The sequence below is a fragment of the Suncus etruscus genome, chromosome 13 (genome assembly GCF_024139225.1).
Source record: "Suncus etruscus isolate mSunEtr1 chromosome 13, mSunEtr1.pri.cur, whole genome shotgun sequence".
NCBI lineage: Eukaryota > Metazoa > Chordata > Mammalia > Eulipotyphla > Soricidae > Suncus > Suncus etruscus.
The window spans coordinates 92,898,853-92,922,857 of NC_064860.1; the positions used below are offsets into that span (position 1 = coordinate 92,898,853).

Here is a 24,005-nt window from a genome sequence, read left to right on the forward strand (position 1 = left end):
GGTTTGAACCACCATCCCTCTGCATGCAAGGCAAATGCCCTACCTCCATGCTGTCTCTCCGGCTCCTAAAATGAAAGTCTTAAAAACACAAAACACTAAAAATATATATTAATAAAAACACAAAATACTTTCATAAAGCCTTCATCATCAATATAAAGGCCTTATATTGATCAAATCTAACTCCCCATTCCCATTTGAGAATTATACAAATTATATATTGCAAAAGAAGATTTTCCTCAGGCCAGATCCCCCTGCACAGGCTCTAAGCAATTATTTCTTTTTTTTTAATATAAATTTTATTTTGATCATAGTGTCTTACATATTGTTGACAATAACATTTTAGGTACATATTTACATAAAATCAGGGGGGATTCCCATCACCAAATTGTCCTCCCTACCCTTCCGTTTTTGTCCTACCTCCCGTTTCCTCTTCCCTCACCCCCAGGGCGGCTAGAATATGTGGTCCCCTCTGTATCAAACCCACTGCTTAGTAGTCTTGCACCTGTTTGGTCTTGATGCCTCCCTTATCTCCCCCTCTAACTGTAGGCAGGACTAGCTAGTTCAAGTTGCGTGGTTTTGCCTGAAAAAGAGAAGATAAATAAACTGGGGTAAGAGTCTAATACTCCCAAAATGGGCGGAATCCTTCTAGAGGCTCTCATCATCGATTTGGGGGATGAAGGAGAGAAAGAAGGTGAAACACTCCACCAGTACCAAAAAAAGTGTCAATTATCCAGTGAGGACTCCAGCTATATCAATAAGCACCACAAAAAACAGACGAAAAACAAAGCTAAAAACAAACAAACAAACAAACCAAAAACACGCCATGGTCTTGGAATAAGAAACATGGCATAGCACATAACGAAAGAAAAGAAAAGAAGAGAAAAAAATAAGTATAATTGGGGACAACGATTTCAATAATCACACCCAAACAGAGAAATCGACCAAAATAGCTAGGTAAATAAAAATAATAATAACAATAATAAATGAAGGTAAAAAAAAATATATATATGTATATATATATATATAAAATAACCAAGGTTTTGTGCTTTTTGTACTTTTGTTTTTTCCCCTCCTGCCCTGGCACAGTAAATATTGGGGTCATTCGAAAAGGAATTCACTTGGCCTAAGAAATATGGGGTTTCTCCGTCCTTGGAGTATACTGTCATGGGATCAGCTCTAGACTTTGCTCAGGATCATTTATTCTCCCGGTGGTGTTTTTTTGGTGTGTGGAAGACTTCTGTTCTGTCCAGGGTGATACACTCAGAGCTCTGTGTTTAGAGGTCTCAGTATCTGCACAGATCCTGAGGTGGGACTTATGATGAAGTCAGTCTTTGTGGTTCTAGAGGTTCTGTTACCTCAGTGTCGTTTTAATCCATCGTCTGTGGTTGGTGATCTTGGTCTTTGCACTGAGCCTAGGATGGCACCTAGGATAGCGTCTTTCTTTGTGCTTCCAGAAGCCCCATTCTGTTGCAGTTGTCTCTGTCAGACCTTTGGGACTGGGGATCATGCTTATTGTGCAAGTCATAATTCAAACCCTAAACTAGGGCTTTTTTATTGGTCCCAAGATGTATACTGTCTGGTCGTGGTTCTAGTAGCCAGTCATCTGTAAGTCACGATCTTGGCTTTTGGACCTACCAAAGGGTGCCAAGTCTTCTGGTTTTGTCTTGTCGTTAGCTGGTAAGGTAGGCTAATCTGCTCTAAGGTCAAGTTGTTCACATTTTCCTCGTTGTCAGGATATCATGTTAGAGCTAGCCCTTGTTGTTGACCCCGCAGTATTAAGGCTGTCCCGGATGGAGTTTGTTTCCTGCAGCTGTTGTGAAGAGCTGTGCCGATTCTATGTCTGGGATCCAGGGTTCAAGGCTGGATAAATGGTATCTAATCATCTGAGGTCTAAGTTGATTCCACATGACATATTTTCAAGGTAGGAGATATCCCTGTATTGTAAACAACTATGAGTTCCTATCTCTAGTAGATAAGAGCTCTTTTTTTATAAGTAAGATTTCCCCTTTATTTAGTGTGTCTTTGCAGGGGGAAGTGGAGCTACATTGTATTGTCGGTGTAGTTGGGGGTGGACAGAGGGGATAACAGACACAGGTCACATACCCAAAAATGATAATAAATAAATAAATAAAATAAAATAAATAAAAATGTATGTGCTCGCAAATGTATATATAGGACCAACATTTAAAAAATAAATAAATAAATTTAAGGGGAAAAAAAAAGAACTAAAATGAGTTAGCGAAATTTTTAAAGGACCAAAGTGGTGCAAAAGACTACCTTACATTTGGGGGAGAGCAGGTAACGAGGTGGTGTATTACAGGTCTTATGCCTATGTTGGTAGTACAGTTTTTCCCATTGTCTTTTGGGTTTTTCTTGTGATGTGTGGGTTCCCAGGCATCTTCCTATCACACCCCCTGACCTTCTTCAGATTGGTAAAAATTTGCGGCAGGGAGGTCTTGGAAGAGTTCTTGCATTGGGGATACTTTTGGACCTAGGTCCGGTTTCAAGAAACAGTCCACGTTAGGGGGAGTTGGTAGGGAGGGCCTCGCAGCATGAGTCCGCAGGGGAGTTGGCTATCTTTTCTTGCCCGGGACAAGGTGTGGGTTTGACTGGGTGTCCCTTCTCTTGGGTGCTGGGTACTGGTTCGTTGGGGTAGGAGGTCGATCTTGTTGCCTAATAGATTAAGGACTGAGGGTGAAGTGTTTTAATATAGAGGGAGGTCTGGATGGGATTGAGGGGTGGAGGGATAGTTGGATTTCCAGAGGGGGGAAAGGGTAAGGTGTATGGAAGGGGTAGTGAGGGAGAAAAGAGAAAAATACATTAGAAAGAAAGGGAGAAGAGAAAGGATAGAAAGTAAAGAAAAGAATAGAAAAGAAAAAAATAGCTAAGAAAGTGGTGAGAAGAGAGGAGAAATAGCAAGGGAATGCTAGTTTGCTTGAATGTGTTCAGTGAATAGAACATGTAGTTTGGGCCTGTACGTCGCTGTTTATTTCTTAGTGAAGTTTTCCTATACTCAATTGGCTTCTTGCCATTTTGAAAAATGATTCCTAATGGAACTTACTTGCTCAGACATTATAATAACCAATATAAAATTATCTAAGAGAGAGGCTGGAGAGATAGCACAGCGATAAGGCATTTGCCTTACATGCAGCTGATCCAGAAAAGACATCCTGGCATCCCATATGGCCCCCGTGCCTGCCAGGAGCAATTTCTGAGCGCAGAGCCAGAAGTAACCCTGAGCGCAGCCAGGTGTGCCCCAAAACCAAACCCCCCCCAAAAAATTATCTAAGAGATAACAATTATTTTCGCCTTGAGTGGGCAACAAATTTATTACTATAATTGATTCATCCTTTGTATGAAGTATCACCTTCTAAAAATTCTATCAGAATTTATCAGAAATAAAAATTAGTATATATGTGTTTAGATGTTATTTTCGAATAAAAATTTACTTTATGACAGGGTAAATAAAATGGATGAAGGTAGTATAAAAGGTATAAGCTTTGCTTTATAAAATAAACAAGTACACAATCATGGTTATGAAGAAGAAACAATATTGTATTGTTTATATTAAAGTGACAAATAAGTGGGGCCAGAGAGATAGCACAGTTGTAGGGTGTTTGCCTTGCACGTGGATGACCTGGGGCGGACCTGTATTTGATCCCCAGCATCCCATATGGTTCCCCGAATCTGCCAGGAGCAATTTCTGAGTGCAGAGGCAGGAGTAACCCCTGAGCACCACCAGGTGTGCCCCCCCCAAAGAGTAACAAATAAAGAAACTAAGTAATAAAAATAAAGAATTTAAGTAAATAAAAGTCCTCATCGTCAAACTTTAAGAACATTAATTTATTCTTGTGCACATGTACTAGAATATATGTTGTACACTGAAAACTAATGTAAGGCTTTATGTCAAGTAAATACAAAGTATTCCTCTTAGTGATTTCACTATATTGACTCTTCTCCTTACACTCAAAAATACCCAAAAGAAAGAAAATAATCATAGAAAAGGTCCACTTACCAAAGGCTGTCATGATGATTACTACAATGCCTTCCACAAATTCTATTCGCTGGAAAAGTGTTTTGGAATGAAAATAAGAAGTCCGCTTCTGCTTTCTGCAAACATGCTTTAGAGAATACCTTATACTCCACCAAAAACCCATGACAAAGAAGAAGCTCCCAGGAATGGCATGGCCTCTGAAACTCCCCATGTCTGCCAATATAAGAACAGAGAAAATGGAGACATTTTATCCCAGGATTTAGCTAAACTGTCACTGTTCTCACAGAGAATGCTCTTCTTAGAGCTTACCAATTCTGAAACCTCTACAGGATTTTCAACAGTAGACACCACTACAAAATCAAAAATTATTTTTTAAACTTTATTGATTAATAGATTGATTGATTGGGTTTTGGGCCACACTCAGTGGCGCTCAGGGGTTACTCCTGGCTCTGCACTCAGAAATTGCCCCTGGCAGGCTGGTGTCTCATATGGGATGCCAGAAATGCCAGGAATCAAACCGAGTCCCTCCTGGGTCAGCAGCATGCAAGGCAAACACCCTACCGCTGTGCTATCTCTCTGGCCCCCCAAATCAAAAATTCTAACAAAAGAATATTTACATTCACTTCGCACTTAACTTGTCAGTAGGCCATATAGCTGTTTTTTTGTTTTGTTTTGTTTTGTTTTGTTTTACATTATCATCGTGAATGAGGACTTATTATCGCAATTTTAAATTGGGATACAGGTGTAGAGAAGTTAAATGACTTCCCAAACCTCACGATTTTTAAGCAAAAATCTCAGTTTGGTTTTATTTTATTTTATTTTATCTGAAATTAGAAAACACACAATGATGCTCAGAGGTTACTCCTGGTTCCGTGTTCATTGATAACTCCTCGAGGGGCTTAGAAAACCATTGCCTCAATGGGGACAGAACCATAGTTAACTCTATATAAAATTGTTTGCCTTACTCACAGTACGATATCTCAAGGTCATATTTGAGTGTGAGAAGGAAGTACTTTGAAGCTTTGAAGCTATTTCTATATCTGGGCTTCAGTATTTCTCCTAGTGGTGCTAGGCAGACTATGTGGTGCCAGGAAAGAAATCAGGGTTGGCCACATGTAATGTAAATACCTTAATTTTTTTCTTTTTTCTTTCCTTTTCTTTTCTTTTTTCTTTTTTTTTTTTCAGTCACACCCGGCAGCGCTCAGGGGTTACTCCTGGCTCTGCAATCAGAAAACACCCCTGGCAGGCTCAGAACCATATGGAATGCCAGAAATTGAACCAACTTCTCCTGGGTTGGCTGTGTGTAAGGCATAAGCCCAACCGCTGTGCTATCTCTCTGGCACCAAATGCCTTAATTTCTATACTAAGCATAAAGCTCAAAAATAATAATTTAGGGCCCGGAGAGATAGTGCAGTGGCGTTTGCCTTGCAAGCAGCCAATCCAGGACCAAAGGTGGTTGGTTCGAATCCCGGTGTCCCATATGGTCCCCAGTGCCTGCCAGGAGCTATTTCTGAGCAGACAGCCAGGAGTAACCCCTGAGCGCCACCAGGTGTGACCCAAAATCTAAAAAAAAAAAAAATATATATATATATATATATAATAACAATAATTTAAATGATAGTATCTATTCCAAAATAAAGTATATTTCAAAGAAAATAATATGAAAGTTTTACGTTTTAAGTTTAGACACCAAATAACTTGAAATTATCTACATTTTTTTTAGATAATTTCAGATTATCAAGCATGTTGTGTGGAAAAAGAAAGGAAACAATTAGAGCATATCCAATATCTGTCTTCCATGCACCCCCAAGCTCTTCAAGCTGGTTTTAATAGCAATCACACCATTAGTTCTGTTTTATGGACTGTGGCATTTTTTTATTCAAAGCTGAGTCAGTTAATAACCTACATGAGGAGCCGGACTGGTGGCACAGCAGTAAGGCGTTTGCCTTGCATGCGGCTGACTTAGGATGAACCACAGTTTGATCCCCTGGTGTCCTATAGGGTCCCCTAAGCCAGGAATGATTTCTGAGCGCATAGCCAGGAATAACGCCTGAGCATCACCAGATGTGACCCAAAAACTATAAACCAAAAGTAATAATAATAATAACCTACATGTATCCTTTAACGCTTCCCCTGCATTAAGCTACTTACAGAGTACATCTACAACATGAGAAGCAAACAACAAGGTCACTTCTAGCTTTGCAAGAGACTTCAGCACAAATCATTACTCTAATTGAAATTTTATATATTTAAAAAAATAAAAGAAATTTTATATATTTTAAGCACAGTGTTTATATTTTTACATAAAATATAAAAAAAAATTCTCATTGTTCCTAATAGGAGAGCAAATGAATGATAGCAATGTGATAACTAATTCTGTAAGTGGCACTGAAATGCCACATAACATTGTAAGAGTTAACTTTTTTTAACCAGGGTTATTACTGTTTTTAATGGTTTTATATTCTATTACTTATTCTTCATTTTATCATCATTATAGTATTTGGTGTCAATAGCATGGTAAACTTCTCTTATTGTAATCTATGAAGTATACCAGTTCATCATCCACGTTGTCAGTGCTGAGTATTACTGAACACCAATCAAATTCATTTTGTTGCTCCCTTGCATAAAATAGTTCAATCCTTGAGTCTGGAGCAGTGGTGCAGCAGTAGGGCGTTTGTCTTGCACATGGCTGACCTAAAATAGACCACGGTTCAATCTCCCAGCATCCCATATGGTTCTCCAAACCACAAGCAATTTCTGAGCACATAGCCAGGAATAACCCGTGAGTGTCACCAGGTATAGCCCCCCCCCCCCCCAAAAATCAGTCCTTTCTAGGCACTTGCAAGATATATTTAGAATCCTTCTTATATTTTTCACGGCTCTTCATTTAGAAGTTTAACTCCTTGGTGCTGCCTCTTGGTTAGCCTTGAAAAACTATATGTAGTTCATGGAAACTTTATATTGACTCTTTCTCACCATATATCATATTCCTTATGCTGGAAATAGAGTGTTCCTTAGTGGTTTCTTCAGTCTCTGTGAATTTTCAAGAAACTAAGTTTTATTTCCACCAAATATTTTCTTGTTCCACCCTGTGCCATGAGTTATTAAATACTGCACAGAGTTTATTTTATATTTTTTCATGCTTGCATCATCTTTATTGTGAACTTTTTTTTAAAAATAATTGTCTTTAAGCACCATGATTACAAACATGTTTGTAGTTGGGTTTCATTTATGAAAAAAAAAAAAAAGAAGAACTCCCCAGATGGATGCCAAGTCAAATAAAATTGTAAATTTATCTTACACAATTGTTACAATATATGACAATATACACAAATATTTTCTATTTGAGGTACCAGGAAGCACTTGTCTGGTTCAAACTCCAGCCTTCCACCATATTTCCACACACATACACTCATTCGCTCTTTCCCTCCCCTCTCCCTTACCCAACCCATTTTCTCTTAATTTTTAGTTTGTGCTATAAAATAAGTCTAAAATTATTTGATTTTTTTAACTCATGGGTAATGTTTTGTTCAAATATATTGTGCAGAATCATCCCTGTGGATAAATGCCAATAGAAAAAATGTGAAAGAATGCATAAAAGAGGATTTCTAAGTCCTCTGGTCCAGTTGAGTTCTTTATCTCCTTTGGAGAGTATTGTGCCTCTCATTTCAAAACTCTTTCCTTTCACATTCCTCAAACACTTGTGAATCTTTGAAGGGGAATCTGAAATATACTTAAATACAAATTCTCTTAAATCTGCAGTTGAGACCCAAGATAGAGTTTTCAACACATCTCAGTATATATAACCTCTAAACTCTGACTCAACCTAGTAGGTGGTGCTAAGTGCAGATTCTTGTCCTAACTCCAAAATTAATTAGTGGTATTGTTTGGTCCCTTAAACCTCTCTGAGACTTAACTCTTTTTTGGGCGGGGAAGAGGGTACACCAAAATGTACTCAGGAGATAATCCTAGCTCTGTTCTGGGGATCACTACTGGTAGTGTTCAGGGATCTATATGAGATGCTAAGAAAAGAACTAGACTTGACCATACCTTCAACCCCTTGTCTATCTCTCCAGTCCTGAGAATTCATTCTTAATATGAGAAAATCACCTAAGAATAATAATAAGTTTCCTTTGCACTAGCAATGTATGATGCATTGTCTTAATTGCCATATTTATCATTGAGTTCCTCTGTTTATCTTGACTTTGATATTTATATAGGATTAAAAGTATATCTACATTATAAATTGATGCTTTAAGGAGTATTAAATGTTTACTATTCCTTAGTACAGAAAACCCAGTTTCAGGAATTCTGAATATCTAATTGCAAATATAAATACAAAAAATTAGGAAAACAAATTCTGCAGGAGCTTAAAATTAACATTTTAAATAATAAATAAGAGATATTTTATTGAAAAGAACTTTTTAAATTTTTGTTTGTGTTTTATATTTGTTTGTTTGTTTGGGGGCCACACACAGTGACGCTCAAGGGTTATTCCTGGCTACGCGTTCAGAAATCGCTCCTGGTTTGGGGGACCATATAGGACACTGGGGGAATCAAACCCCAGTTCATCCTAGGTCAGCTGCGTGCAAGGCAAATGCCCTACCACTGTGCCACTGCTCCAGCACCGAAAAGAACTTTTTTAAACTGAGAAATAACTTTTGATTCAGACTGACATGCTCTGAATTTCAAATTTATCATTTACAAACTAAATGACTTTGGGCATTTACATAACCTCTCAGTCTCTCTGTTTATTCTTCTGAAAAATGAGACAATCAACAGCAAAACTAAAATGAGCTATTCCAAAGCAATAACTTACAAAATGATTAAGCAAGTTTATATTATCCTGAATTGACCGCATCTAGAAAAGTAAGACAAAGTGAGGACCAGAAAAATAGTCCAAGTAGGTTAAGGCAGTTGCTCACAAGAGACCCAAGTTTGATCTCTGGCAATGCATATGGCCGCCTGAGTACCATTAGGAGTGATCATTGAGCACAATGTAAACTCTGAGCACTACTGGATGCAGCCACCAACTCCTTCAAGCAAGGCATAGACAAACAGACAGACAGACAGACAGACACACACACACACACACACATACACACACACTAAAACAAAATGAGAAATTCTTCTTGCACATTCACACAGCAAAGCAAGAATCATCTTATACAATTTACATTCCTCTCATAACATTTCTCCATCTATTGAAATGAAAGATTATTAGAACTTCTTCTGTTTTTTATTCCTTAATTATAATGTGAGAAGAAGCTTTTAGAATTTAATGATTATAAGTCTATTCTTTTTACTCTCCATTGGACCTACAGAAAACCATTTGCACTCCAAGGTTCTAAATAAATAAGAGGAAATGAGTAAAATATGCCTTAATTATAATACAAGGTGATAGTTTTATAAAACATTTCTACTGTCATTGATAAAATGGCACTCATATTCAACTTATCAAAAATGAAGTCAAACATCTTATTTATTCTCTTTTTTTTTTTTTTGAAGTAAAAAGAGATTATATTCAGAGGAAGGGGTGGGGAAGATAAGGAAAAGAGAGAAAATAACATGCTCAAGAGAGAGTCCAGGCTTCTCCAAAGGTAGAAAGTCCCAGTACACAAACAGCATAAAACTATGAAAGTATACACCACAAGAGGAAAGATGCAGATAACATGTGTTCCAGCACCAAGTATTCAGGCAACACTCGTGTTCTCTTATCAACTCTCTTACTGCCAGAAAATAATTTTCTCCAACTTAACTGTTTTGGTTTACAATGACACCACTAGGCAAAAAAAAAAAAAAAAATAGCATTGTGCTTCGGCAGCACATATACTAAAATTGGAAAAAATGTCCAAGAAACCTTTGACCATTCCCTTAAATTCCTAAAAGCATTTAGATAATCTATTCTAGAGATAAAAACTGTAGGTAAGAACAATATAAAATGAGCTAGATTTGAAAGACTGAAAGGAATCAGCAAGACCTATTTGTTCATATTTTCAGTGTCCTTTTCTCTCTGTAAGCTTTAATAAATTTGTTTATCATTGTTTTTCCCATCTCCCTGTAAAATAGTTTTAATTCCCACAGAAGTCCAGGGCCTTCCTCCTTGTCTACCTAGCTCAGAATGGTAAATAAACCATAATAGCCTACCAGGGAAAATATCAGGCTTTTGTAGGGCTCCCATGGGTGCAAATTTAACAGATTTTTTTTGTTTGTTTGTTTTTGGGCCACACCCGGTGATGCTCAAGGGTTACTCCTGACTAGAAATTGCTCCTGGCTTGGGGGACCATATGGGATGCCAGGGATCAAATCACGGTCCATCCTAGGTCAGGCCTTGCAAGGTAAACTCCCTACCGCTGTGCCACCACTCTGGCCCCAACAGAATATTTTTGGCTAAGATTATTAATCTGTCCTTAATGTTAATCTTTCCTTAATGTCATTTTAATTATAGATCAGCTAAAGAACCAATTCGGGTAGAAGGAAATATTTTTCTTTTACACAGCATGTTTGCCTGCCTAGGAGAATCAACAGACCTAGCTGCTTTTAGTAATAAATAAGGCTTTCATCTTATTTCACTTTCTTTTGGGGGGTGGGGATACATTGTCCAAATCTTCAAACATGACCTCACACTTTTATTTTTTAATATTTTAAAACATTTTATTGAAGTAACATCGCATTATAACAGAGCAGGTAAGTTCCAGGTGTATATCAGATAAATCAATGTTTATTTTATATATTACAATGAAGTCAATACAAAAATTCCAATTCGGTTTTCACCACAAAAACAATGCTTTTGTTTAAGGTGCTTTCCTTATATGTGGCCAATCCAGGTTTGATCCCTATCACCCCGTCTAGTCCCATATACTGTGCCAGGATTGACACCTGAGCACATTCAGGTATGACCTCACTCTTGTCTTCTTAAATCTTGGGTTGTGTCCCGTATAATTGAATATGCGGGAAAAAGTAAAGATTTCACTGTACCTTCAAGTAACAAAACTTAACTCAAGGGCCCGGAGAGATAGCACAGCGGCGTTTGCCTTGCAAGCAGCCGATCCAGGACCAAAGGTGGTTGGTTCGAATCCCGGTGTCCCATATGGTCCCCCGTGCCTGCCAGGAGCTATTTCTGAGCAGACAACCAGGAGTAACCCCTGAGCAGCGCCGGGTGTGGCCCAAAAACCAAAAAAAAAAAAAAAACCTTAACTCAAAACTATTCACCTAGGGGCTGGCGAGGTGGCGCTAGAGGTAAGGTGTCTGCCTTGCAAGCGCTAGCCAAGGAAAGGATCACGGTTCGATCCCCCAGTGTCTTATATGGTCCCCCCAAGCCAGGGGCAATTTCTGAGCGCGTAGCCAGGAATAACCCCTGAGCATCAAATGGGTGTGGCCCGAAAAACCAAAAAAAAAAAAAAAAACATTCACCTAGGAATCTGAGTATTTCTAGAAATATTGTTTCTCTAAATATTCACCCATGTTACATTTTTCAGGTGAAAACAGTTATATAAGGAAAAATTCCTAAAAGCTTTATCCTAGAATACCATTATTCACACTGTACCTTATTATTATTGTTTGCAAGAGCAATTTATTGCTGGGGAAAGCCAAAATAGTTCTGAGTTAGATTGTATCTCAATTCAAAGAAACTTGGAAGATGAACACAGAAATTTCATCACCAACAACATGAATATACTTGCCAGAAAAACTAAAGAACTCCCAGGGGGAATTACCAGGATAGGAAGCAAAACATCCTTCCTGTCTTAGACTCTGTCCTGCCACTTGTCAAATTGTGGAAAAAGTGAGCCAAGCTGACAACAGTGAGATGCAAGTTTTAGTCACTAGCTTTGAGCTGAGTTCATGATAAAATTCTGTACATCTTCTAACTCTGCTCCTAATGACATCAAAACATCATATTCTGGGCTCCACCGACAACATAAACCATTAACACACACACACACACACACACACACAAGAACCATTTTTAATTCCAAAACTTAGAAATAAGATTGAGTAAATTTCAAAATCTAAATCAAGTTTTTTTCAATCACATAAACCACAGACCAGGTCTCTGTATAGAAAGAATAGAAAAATAAAAAATCCCGGAGAGCAAGCTTCTGTCATTTTCTTGGTTAGGATCACAACAAACTAGTTAAATTTACTATAAATTTACCATGGGGTAAAATTTTATCTGAAAAATCACCAAAATTAAATATTCCTTATCCTTAATTAGTAACTCTTATTTTAAGACATATTTGTAAATTCTGATCCACTACATCAATTCAAACTATCTCTCTCTTTTTTTTTTTTGGTTTTTGGGCCACACCCAGTAACGCTCAGGGGTTACTCCTGGCTATGTGCTCAGAAGTTGCTCCTGGCTTGGGGGACAATATGGGACACCGGGGGAATCGAACTGCGGTCCGTCCAAGGCTAGCACAGGCAAGGCAGGCACCTTACCTTTAGCGCCACCGCCCGGCCCTCAAACTATCTCTTGAGCTTCACTTAGTTGTCTTAATAATTTATTATTTGTCTTAATGTTCAACATTAATTGTATACAAGCAAAAATATATTTACATTTGGATTCCCCTTCATTTTATATCATCTCCCCCAAATTTCAAAGAAAGACTGTTTTGAAAGATTTTTTTTTTTGCACAGCTTATAAACTAGAAAATGATCAACAAAAGGAACCAAAAATATGTAGGCAGAAGCAAAAAAACAAAGCTTAGAGTAGAAATCAATGAAGTGGAAATCCAAAAGATTGATACAAAAGATCAATGAAAATGAAAGTTGGTTCTTTGAAAAAATAAACAAGATTGATAAACTACTAGCAAAACTCACAGAGAAAGAGAGAGAAACTTAATAAATGGGATAAGAAATGAAAAGGGGAGATCACTACAGATACTGCAGAGATTCAAAGGGTAATCAGAGACTACTTTGAGAAACTCTATGCCACGGAACATGAGAACCTGGAAAAAATGGATAAATTCTTGGACTCATAACCTTCCACGTTCAAACCAGGATGATTTAGCACATCTAAACAGACCCATCACTATAGAGGAAATTAAGATTTAAGTCTTCCCAAAACAAAAGCCCAGCTCCCCCTCAAAAAAAAAAAAAAAGCCCAGTCCCAGATGGATTCACTAATGAATTCTTTCAAATCTTTCCAGAGGAATTACTACCGATCCTTTTTAGGCTCTTTCATGAAATTGAAGAAACAGGAACACTCCCCAATAGTTTTTATGAAGCTATCATCACCCTGATACCAAAACCAAACAGAGATGCTGAAAAAAAAAAAAAGATAGAAAGAAAGAGAACTAAAGACAGAAAAAAATTTTCCCCTTAGTTAAATAATCTTTACCTTCACACTTCCTTCAATGTCAAGTGTAGATCAACAATCTTCTCCCAAGAATGCAAGATTATTTCTGTCTCCAAATGAAAAGCAGATACTGACTGGTCTAAATCTGGAAAGGCCTATACATCCTTCGTCAGAGACAAAAGTAATGTACTCATCTTTACAGCAAGAAGTCTCACAGATATGCCTTAAGAACATGTCGCAATGTCCACATAAATGGAAATCTAGGAACCACACCCTTTTGAACATTCTATCTTGCTGTCTAAACATTGTGCCATAAAATTAGTTGCCAGTGGATTCTTTTTGCCACCCACACAACAACTAACCTTTTTCATGTGTCACTTGCTGTAAGAGCAATGTGAATAGAACCTGTGTCTTTGCCATCTCTCTTTCAGGTCATTAGAATGATTAGAAGACAGGAGAAATAGTTCAGGAAACAGAGACAAAATAAATCTGTTTAATAGTCTATTTAAGAAGTCTGCCTTGGGGCCAGACAATAGCATAGCAGGTAGGGCATTTGCCTTACACGTGGCCAACCCAAGTTGGATCCCTGGCATCCCATATAATCCAGTGAGCCTGGGTCATAAGGTGTGGACCAGAAAACAAAAAACACACACGAAGAATTAAACCGAGGTCTTCATTTTTTACAAGTACATCATTTGATTTTTTTTTTTAACTTACACACAAATCTTGAAAGTTTTAGAATATGTGGTGACAATTAAGTGACACCAGGATACTGAATTCTATCAATTCTAGAACAGAATTTTAAACTTGAAAAAATGAGATAGGGGGGTATGGAGATCAACAAAGAATAACAAAAAGTTCATAAAATTTTCACTAAATATTAATCTTTTAAAATGTGTAAGGAAATGGGGCAAGAAATAAAGAAAGAAAACATGAAACAAAGTAAGGTAATCTGAAGACTTATAACATCTTTAAATATAAAACCAGAACACAGATAGCAAGAGCAAATGTCAGATTGCATCAGCTGTTTCTACCCAACTCTTCAAAGTAAATAAAAGCTTGTACTGTTTTCAGTTATTGCAACTAGGACAGAAAGAAGTATTCACTATGTGGAAATCCCTTTTCATTAATGAGCTTATTCTATCGTTGAAACTTTATTTTTGCCTTTAATTTAAATAACCTAAGCTGCTGCTTCTTTTTTGAATTACTTTATTTTTTAAAATAATATCTTTATTTAAACACCGATGTTACAAACATGTTTGTAGTTGGTTTTCAATCATAAGAAGGACACCCTCTCTTCACCAGTGCTACATTCTCACCACCAATGGTCCCCATCTCCCTCCTCTCCCACCCCCTGCCTGTATTGGAGACAGGCATTCCACTTGTCTCACTTATTAACATTGTCATGATAGTTGTCAGTGTAGTTATTTCTCTGTTTCTCCCCTCTATTTCACCACCCTTTGTGGTGCGCTTCATAGCGTGAGCTGGTCCTTTCAGCCCTCATCTCTATTGTCTCTGGGCATTATGACAATAATAACTTTTATTTTTCTTAAAACCCATAGATGAATGAGACTAAGTACAATTTTCGCCCCAAGTATAAGGACGTTGAGACTCTAATGATTGAGTCAGAAAGTTTGTAAAGATTATGGTCCCCCTGGTCTTACCAGGAGTGGTCTCTGAGCACCACTAGAAGTGCCCCTTCAAAACAACAACAACCCGGGGCCAAAGCTGTGGCACAAGTGTTAGGACGGTTTGCCTAGCAAACATCTTACAAAGACCAAGCTTCAATCCTCCAGAGTCCCAGAAGGTCCCCCAAGCCAGAAGCAATTTTTGAGCGCATAGCCAGGAGTAACCTCTGAGCGTCACCAGTGTGGCCCAAAAGAAAGAAAGGAAAAAAAAAACTCAAGTACACAATACTTCAAATCACACACTAAAATTTTAGGGTGAATTTTACATCATGAAAATTAGATGTCAGTAAAGCTGAATAAAAAGAACAAACTCTCTAATTTGTTCTTTCCTGCAGCCAGGACATACGTGTGAGTGCTAGAGGCTTGATAAATTAATAATTGGTTATGAGGTAAGTTTCTTATCAAAGGGAAGAAAATAATCTTGAATATTGCATGCTGAAATATTCATAAGAAATTTGTGGAGCTGCCATTTCATCTCTGTGGCTAGTTTTCATAAAGAGTTTATAGGAAATAGAGCTAAAATTTCATCATGCTCAAAGGGAAAAATAAAAGAATTGATTTTGTTTAATAAAAAAAACTTCTAATTTTACATTATTGTTTTTCTGTACAATACAACTACATCTTAGTTTGTCATTTTATAGTTAATAACAGCTAACATAATAATAATATACTTAATAAAGTCTATAACATACTAAAAAAAAACTTCTATGTCACAAGACTAGTTTAACATTGTTATAGCTTTCTGCATGTTGCTCTCCAAGCAAAAGCCTTGCATTTTAAGTCACTTCATATTTAAAAGAAACCTCTGAGGGGTCAGAGTGATAGAACAGCAGTAGGGCATTTGCCTTGCAAGTGGACGACCTGGGTTCGATCCCCGGATCCCATATGGTCTCCCGAGCCTGCCAGGAGTGACTTCTAAGTGCAGAGTAACCTCTGAGCACTGCCAAATGTGGCCCAAAAACCATTAAAAAAATGAAACCTCTGAAACAGACACTATCATCATATTTTACAAGTGAAGAAGTTGAAACAAATTTAGTGATGGAATCAAATGTGCTAAATTACTCAGGTAAAAAATAATAATGCTAGGGATCATCGAGTCCTTGTCTGTAATAATAGCACTCCTGCAGTAATATAATAAATAAAGCTTAAGTACAAATGAAAGGGAAAACATTTGCAGTAAGCTAATGACAGCGTAGTGGTCAAAATGTCATTTTAAACTAAGAATCCATGAGAAAAGAAAAAAATGGCATCAGATCTCCACTACCACGACCTCCCCACCCCTTGCCTGGGCAAACAGAAGAAATAATTTGACACAGGCAAATATTATGAGAAAAAAGCGCTCAATTTCTCTATAATCCAAAGCTTAAAGCAGAGAACATTTTCTACTTATTTGATTGGTAAAGATAAAAAAAAAAAAAACTATTAGAGGTGTAGTGTAGCTTTAAGTGGTAGCACAATTGCCTAACATGAATAAAAATTAAAGTTAAACAATAACATTTTATAAAGAAAAAATGTCCATTAAAAACCTGTTGAGTGGGGGTTGGCGAGGTGACGCTAGAGGTAAGGTGTCTGCCTTGCAAGTGCTAGTCAAGGAAGGACTGCGACCACAGTTAGATCCCCCGACATCCCATTGGGTCCCCTCAAGCCAGAGGCAATTTCTGAGCGCTTAGCCAGGAGTAACCTCTGAGCATTAAACGGGTGTGGCCCGAAAAAACAAAAAACAAAAAAAAAAAAAAAAAAAAAAAAACCTATTGAGCAGCCCAAAGATAGCACAGCAGTAGGGTATCTGCCTTGCATGCAGCTGATCCAGGACAGATAGCATCCTAAATGGTCACCTGTGCCTGCCAGAAAAGATTTATGAGTCCAGCGCCAAGAGCAATCCCTGAGCATTGCTGGGTGTGACCCCCCCCCAAAAAAAAAAAACAACAACAAAAAGAACCTATTGATTCAAAGCAATAGTACAGCAGATAAGGTACTTGCTTTGTATGCAGGTGACCCAGATTTGTCTCCTGACACCACAAATGGTCCATAAAGCCCTGCTAAGAGTGATCCCTGAGCACAGAGCCAGGAGTAAGCCTTGAGCACCACCAGATGTGACTCAAAAACAAAACAAAAAGAGCTTAAAGCTCTATTATGACAAGTGTTTGGAAAGTATGTGTAAAAGCGATGCTGATACCTAAACAGAAATAAAAATTGTCATTACTTTGACAACCAATTTAATCATGGTAGAATAATTGGAAGGACATCCGACGCACAGTCCATCCTTTCATAGTATTTACCCTAAAAATGCTCACATATTCCCCAAAAATGTTATTGGTGAATCAGACAATTAGAAATAACCTGTATATCCATCAATAGAGAAATAGAAAAATAACATGAAGTAACATATATAAGTAGAATGGTACAATAGTTAGATTTTTTTTTTAATTAAAAGAATTAGATCTGGGGCCAGAGCGATAGCACAGCACGCCTTGCACGCGGTCAACCTGGGACAAATCCAGTTTTGATCCCCATTATCCCATATGGTCCCTTTGAGCCTGCCAGGAGTGATTTCTGAGCGCAGATCCAGGAGTAACCCGAGGACCGATGTGGCCCCCAAACAAAGAATTAGATCTATATTTAATAACATAGACAGATTTCTAAAGTTGTTGAATGAAAAGTGAACATAACACATAATAGTTTGGTGTATTTTTTGAAACATTGAACTGTATTGTATTTAAATACAATGAAAAGAATTATATGTTGTTAAACACATAAAAATACTGTTTATTGTTATATGTTTGAATAAAAAGTGGAACATGCACTAATTACATTGGATTCTTTTAGATAGGGTAAAGGAAATTAACTGAGGGATTCCAAAGATTAGATTAGATTTTATTTCAAAGAAAGAAAACAACTGAACACATTAGACAAAATACCAGCTCTAAATGATGGGAGTACAAGGCTTGATATATTAAATGTTGTTCCTTTATTAATTCTTAATTAACTTAATTTTTAAAGAACTCTTAGACTTAAAGAAAACTGAGCAAAAAAAAGGAATTCCATTCTTTCCCCAATTCTCACAATTTTCCTTATTATTAATTAATAGCTTGCATTTTTGAGTTACGCTTGTTGCAACTGGTGAATCAATCTTACTACGATTTAGTTAAAACCTGTCATGTAAATTAGGGTTCATTTTTTATTTATTTTACAAAAATTCACTTTTGAAAAGTGCATTAGGTTACAGGTTTAGATTATTACAGATTCAGGCAGAAAATGTCACCAAATTTCATGTGTTTTACCTACCTATTTGTCCCTCTCCTTTTAAACAGCTAGCAGGCACTGATTTTTTTTTTATTATTTCTCTAGTTTTGTCTTCCACACAATGCCCTATAATAGAATCAAACAGAATGTTGTCTTTTCAGACTGATTCATTTCAATCACACCCCCAGCATGTTTTTTGTGATGTTCTTTCTTTTTATTTCCCTATAATATTCCATTGTATAGATATTCCTATTTTGTTAGTTTATTTATTTGTGCTGAGGGTGGCTTGGAAGCCATTCCCTGGGATGCTCACTGGACTTTGAAGCATCAGAGACAAGATTTCTACCTTCTGCATGCAGAGCATGGCCTACAGTGATTTGGGCCTTTTCCATACCTACTACCAGGTTTTACTCCTTCTTAATCTATTCGCTAATTAAAGGACATCTTTGTTGCTTCCAAGTTTGAGGAATTATGAATAAAACTGCTATCAGTCATGTGGAGGTTTTGTAAACCGGTGTTCCCAACATAAATGAATAATATATCTAGGATTTGAATCTGGATGTGGCATTCTTAGAAGCAATCAGCAAAAACTATTTCTAATTTCCCTATATCCTCTTTGGTGTTTAATGTAATCATTGTTCTGAATTTAGATAACTCCAATATATGTACAAAGAAATCTCATTCTTGCTTTAACTTCAACTTCTTTGTCAACAGAATTTGCAATCTGTACATATCATCTAATGAGGTGCCTGTTTAGATATTTTGCTTATTTCTTAATTGGTTCTTTATTTTTCTTGTCACTTTTGAGAATTATTCATATATTTAGGATATCAAATTTTTATTGGAGATTATTTGAGAATATTTTCTGTTGGTCTGTTGCTTGTCTTCATTTCCTTTAAACTGTCTTACGAAGGGTTCAAATGTTATACTATAAAATAGTCTATTTTATACACTTTTTTCTTCATGGCTTGTGTGTATGATGCTATATCAAAAGCTTACCACAACCTAAGTCTTAAGACTTTCTTCTGCTACCTTCCAGAAATTCTACATATTTTATATTTAGGCTTATGATCCATTTTTAAGCTAATTTTGTGAAAAATAAGAACTGTGCCTGGATTCAATTTTCTATACATGAATAAAATTGTTATAGCATCATTTGTTGAAAAAAAACTGTTCTTTATGTAGAATTATTTATCTCTTTTTTGTTGTTGTTTTTTATTTTTTGTTTTTTGGGTCACACCTGACAGCGCTCAGGGGTTACTTCTGGCTCTACGCTCAGAAATTGCTCCTGGCATGCTCAGGGAACCATATGGGATGCCAGAATTCGAACCACCGACCTTCTGCATGCAAGGCAAATGCCTTACCTCCATGCTATCTCTCCGGCCCCGAATCTCTTAATCAAAAATCAATTGACAACGTACATGGGTCTAGCTATGGATTATCTATTCTGTTCTATTGTCCTATATATCTGGTGTTTTTCCAGTACCACGCTATTTCAATTACTGTTGCTGTATAGTAATTAAATAAAGCCGTGCCTTTTGGGAAGAAGGGAGCATACCCAGTGATGCTCAGGGCTCACTCCTGGTTTTGTTTCTAGAGATCACTCTGTTTTTAGAGGTCAGTGCTTGAGAAATCATATGTGGAGCCTGAATCAAACTGGGCTTAACCATATGCAAAGCAAGTGCCTAAACCTTTGTACTATACCTATTGCTCCTACTTTTGTCCATAAATAGTATGTTGGCTATTCTGGATGTTTTTCTATAATGTATAACATTTTGAATTCTTTTGTTGATGCCACAAAAAAAAACTGTTGGGGTTGTGAATGGGATCACTTCTATTGATGAAGCTGAAAAACATTGATGTCTTAACAATATTTATTCTTCTTTTTATCCATAAGTCATTTGTATGCTATCCATTCCGGTGACATACAAATATTACTTTCTAGTAACACTTTTTATAGCCTATTTAAATCTCTTAGAAGTCTCAGATAATGAAAATAATAGAGCCAGGAGATAGTAAAATGATTAGGGTGCCTGCCAAGAATTCAATCCTGGCACCACAGGGCATCTTTCACATCATCACTGTAGCCCCAGAGTCCCTTGAAAACCACCAGTGTCACCCCTGTGGTCCCCAGCACCACAGAAGCCAAATAGTACTGTACCTTCCTCACACCTTCACAATGAACTAAAAGCCCAGATAGCTGAGTATTGCCAGAAATGGCCCCCGGTGGGGCACCCTCCACCAACCCCCCAAAAAAGATACAAGACTTCCATGAGTGTCATTCAGCTTCCACAAAAACATGACTCCTAAACCCATTGCTCCCCCACTTACTATCCAGAGGAGAAAGTGATAGTCTTCAAGTTCAGAGTAAGACACAGGTAACCAGTGGCCCAGACTTCTCCCTAAGCAATGCAGAGCCAAACAGCAATTACCAAACCTAAATTAAGTGTGTAGAAATCTGCATTGCATCCCACTTCTAAGTGGGCAGTTGCTGTAGTCAGGTGCTTTGCTGACAATGAAATCTCACTAAATCACTGACCTATTTACAGGAAATATATGATCTGACAGCTCCATCCCATGATCTCTGTGGCCTCACCTCCCCGTCTCCTCTTTACTCACCTCCCTTCATTCTTTTCTCCCTTCTCTCCCTTCTGCCCACCATGTCAATTCTTGGCCTTCCATCATTCAAGCTGGAATGTTTGAGGAATTCAGAAAGCATGTATAAGCTTGATATTTTTTAATAAGAATATGAATTTCAAAGGCCTGTTTCCTTAAGCAAGTATTAATGGAACTAGCCCACGTAGCAAAAATATATTTGATCATTTCCTAAACTGGCAAATATCTTTTTCAAAAAGTTGCTCAGCACTGAAACTTGTTGTTGCAAGTCAGCCCCTGAAGAGGTTGACTGATGGAGGGATGGAGGATGAGGCCTATCTCTTCCAGCTCGGAGCACACGTCTGCCACCCTGTCCAGCCGACAGTTCTGAGGTGAAACGGCGGGTAAACAGCTCACAGACAGTCAGGCTTGTGAAAATATTAGATTTATTCGGTGGACTAGACTGAAGTCCAAAGACTCAGCCGCAGTTCCAGCCAAAAAGCCCCAGCCTTCCACAGACCCTTGTTTTTATCCCCCAGAGTCAGGTACCACCCAATGGTGGGATCAGATACCAACCAATGGTGGAAGCAGAATCAGGTACTACCCTAGGGTGGGGGCAGAATGCCAGGTCACACCCTAGGGTAGGGCACAATCACCAATCAGTTTAGGGTGAGTAACATAGTAATCCCCCAAAATATTTACATACACAACAACTTGTCAAATCAAATGTGTTTGTATATGATTTCCCAAAAATTTTCAAGTTAAATTATTTAAAATTGAAATAGAATTGTGGTTCTGTATAGTATGTTAAAAAAAATTAAATCCTGGGGTTTCTTTTCTGATATTTTGGAATTTTTTATAATAATTTTTATTTTGATCAAAGTAGATTACATATCTTTCAGAGTAATATTTTAGGTACATGAATCCTGTTTTTTTTTTTTTAAAGAGGGCAGCAACAGCCACAGAGGCAGGTGGGGGGTGGGGTGGGGGTAAATGGAGGGAAACAGGACGGGTGGTGTACATTCCATGACTCAATCATGAACAATTCTGTAACCTTGGTGCTTAAATAAAATAAGTATTAAAAACAAAGTAGAAAGGAAAAAATGTCAGAATAACAGCCTCTGAATTCTAAGCAAATTACCTTCAAGAGCAGCTTGTCACTGGGGCATAGGGATGAGGGTCCAGAAAAATCACCAGATCCATGGTCAAGTAATTTTCAATAAACATACTGGGAAACTTGTATAATCACATGTTCAAAAATAAAGTTGGATCCGACTGAGCAGAAAGCTTCCAGACACCACAAAAAGACCTAGGGGAAAGTAAAAGAGCATGTACGGAGCCTGTAGTTATTCCCATGACAGTATGCTTCAAGGGTGGAGAAATCCTGTATCTCTTAGGCCAAGGGAATTCCCTTTCTAATCTCTCCAATATTTACTGTGCCTTTGCAAAAGAGGGGGGAAAAAAAGGAAGCACAATTTTATTCTTCTTCTTTTTTGTTTGTTTTTGTTTTATTTTGGGCTCATGATTATTGCTTGTTTGTTGTCTGTATTGCAGTGGTGCTTTTTGGATTTTTTTCATTGTAGTTTTTGTTGTTTTGTTTTGTTTTGTCTGTTCTTTTTTCCTTAATTTATATATATATGTGTGTATATATATATATATATATTTGGTGATATTTTTCTTCCTTATCCCCTCTCTTCTCTTAAAATGATATTTATAATCCTCTAGATGGACCCCTCCCAGATTTGTTTGTTTGTCTGTTGCTTTTGGGGGGGGGTCTTGTTTGTTTGTTTTTTGGTCTGTTTTTCTTTTTCTTTCCCTTCAAACAGAATCACATAACTTGAATCATCTTGTGTTCTGCCTCATAAATTGAGGGGAAAAAATGGATGGTACCAAGACCAAACAGTTGTATGAACATTAGTAGAAAAAAAATGATGTCTTAAACACCAAATCCAATGCCAAAGACAACAGAATCAATACCCATTCTACAACAAACTAGACACAGAGGGAACCACTTATACTAGCAGCCCTGAGGCTGGGAACAGGGTTGGAGGGAGGACAACACTGGTGGTGGGAATACCGTGGGTTCAATGTCACTGTGTACCTAAAATATTACTGTGAAAGATTTTTAATCCACTTTGGTCACAATAAAAATTATTTAAAATAAAATCTCCCCACATAAAAAAAAAGAGGTGCACTGCTGAGGGTGGTGCATATTCTATAACTGAAACTTAACCATGAACAACCACAGTGCTTAAATAAAGTAATTATACTTTAAAAATAAAATAAAGTTGGATCAATATCTCATACCATATATACAAAAATCAATTCAAAGTAGGTTAGAGACCTTGGTATCAAACCAGTATCTTTATAGAAAATAAGGCTAATATTCCAAGATTAAAGCTCAAAGATGGTTTCATGATATGATTTCATTGGCAAAGTCAACAGAAAAAAAATAAACAAATGGGATGACATCAAATAAAAGTTTCTGCATGACTAATTAAATATGGACTAAAACTAAAACGCACCAAGCTAAAGAGACTATTAGCACCCACCACACAAGACAGATAAGGGCTAATAGCCAAAATACATAAAGTACTTAGAAAAATCAACAATCCAAAAAGCCAAGAGCCTATCCACAAATGAGAAGAAATGAACTGACATTTCTTTGAAGAAGACAAATGGAAATAAAGCATTAGGCATATGAAAAGTACATGTTGTCACTTTTTATCAGGGAAATTCAAATCAAGATAATGATGAAATACCGTCTCACACTAGTGAGAATGTCATAAATCAAAAAACTACAAAAAAATAAAAATAAAACCACCTCGTTTAAAATTGGGAGCTAAAGGAAATGAGAAGACAGCACCACAAGTTACAGATCTCCTCTAGCTGAACAGAGGTGATGAAGGAATAATTGGACTAATGAATAAGAATAGTCAGAAAGTCTGGAGCTGGGTGGAGAAGATGTGGTGAACTTTGCAACTGGCAGGCACGCTGAATCATCTAAAGTAATCAGAAAATTAAGCCATTTACACGAACCACAGTTCTCAGACTGACGATCCTGCAAGCATCTTGGGAATGATTCAAACAAAAATTAATGGCCTCCCACTGCCCAGACCATTGGTCTGAATTGGATCCAGACAATTGGATCAGAATCTCTGTGGTAAAGGGAATCTTTCTTCCTTTT

The 24,005-nt window shown here is 37.3% G+C and overlaps 1 protein-coding gene across 1 annotated transcript in view; it reads right to left on the reverse strand.

Annotated features, from left to right (window-relative positions):
- TMEM45A (transmembrane protein 45A) overlaps positions 1-24,005 on the reverse strand; it is a 110,150-nt gene that overhangs the window by 19,925 nt on the left and 66,220 nt on the right. The window contains exon 2 of the mRNA XM_049785404.1: positions 4,016-4,207. Coding sequence (XP_049641361.1) covers positions 4,016-4,205 — 190 coding nt within the window. The 5' untranslated portion in view covers positions 4,206-4,207. The remainder of the gene's footprint in view (positions 1-4,015; positions 4,208-24,005) is intronic.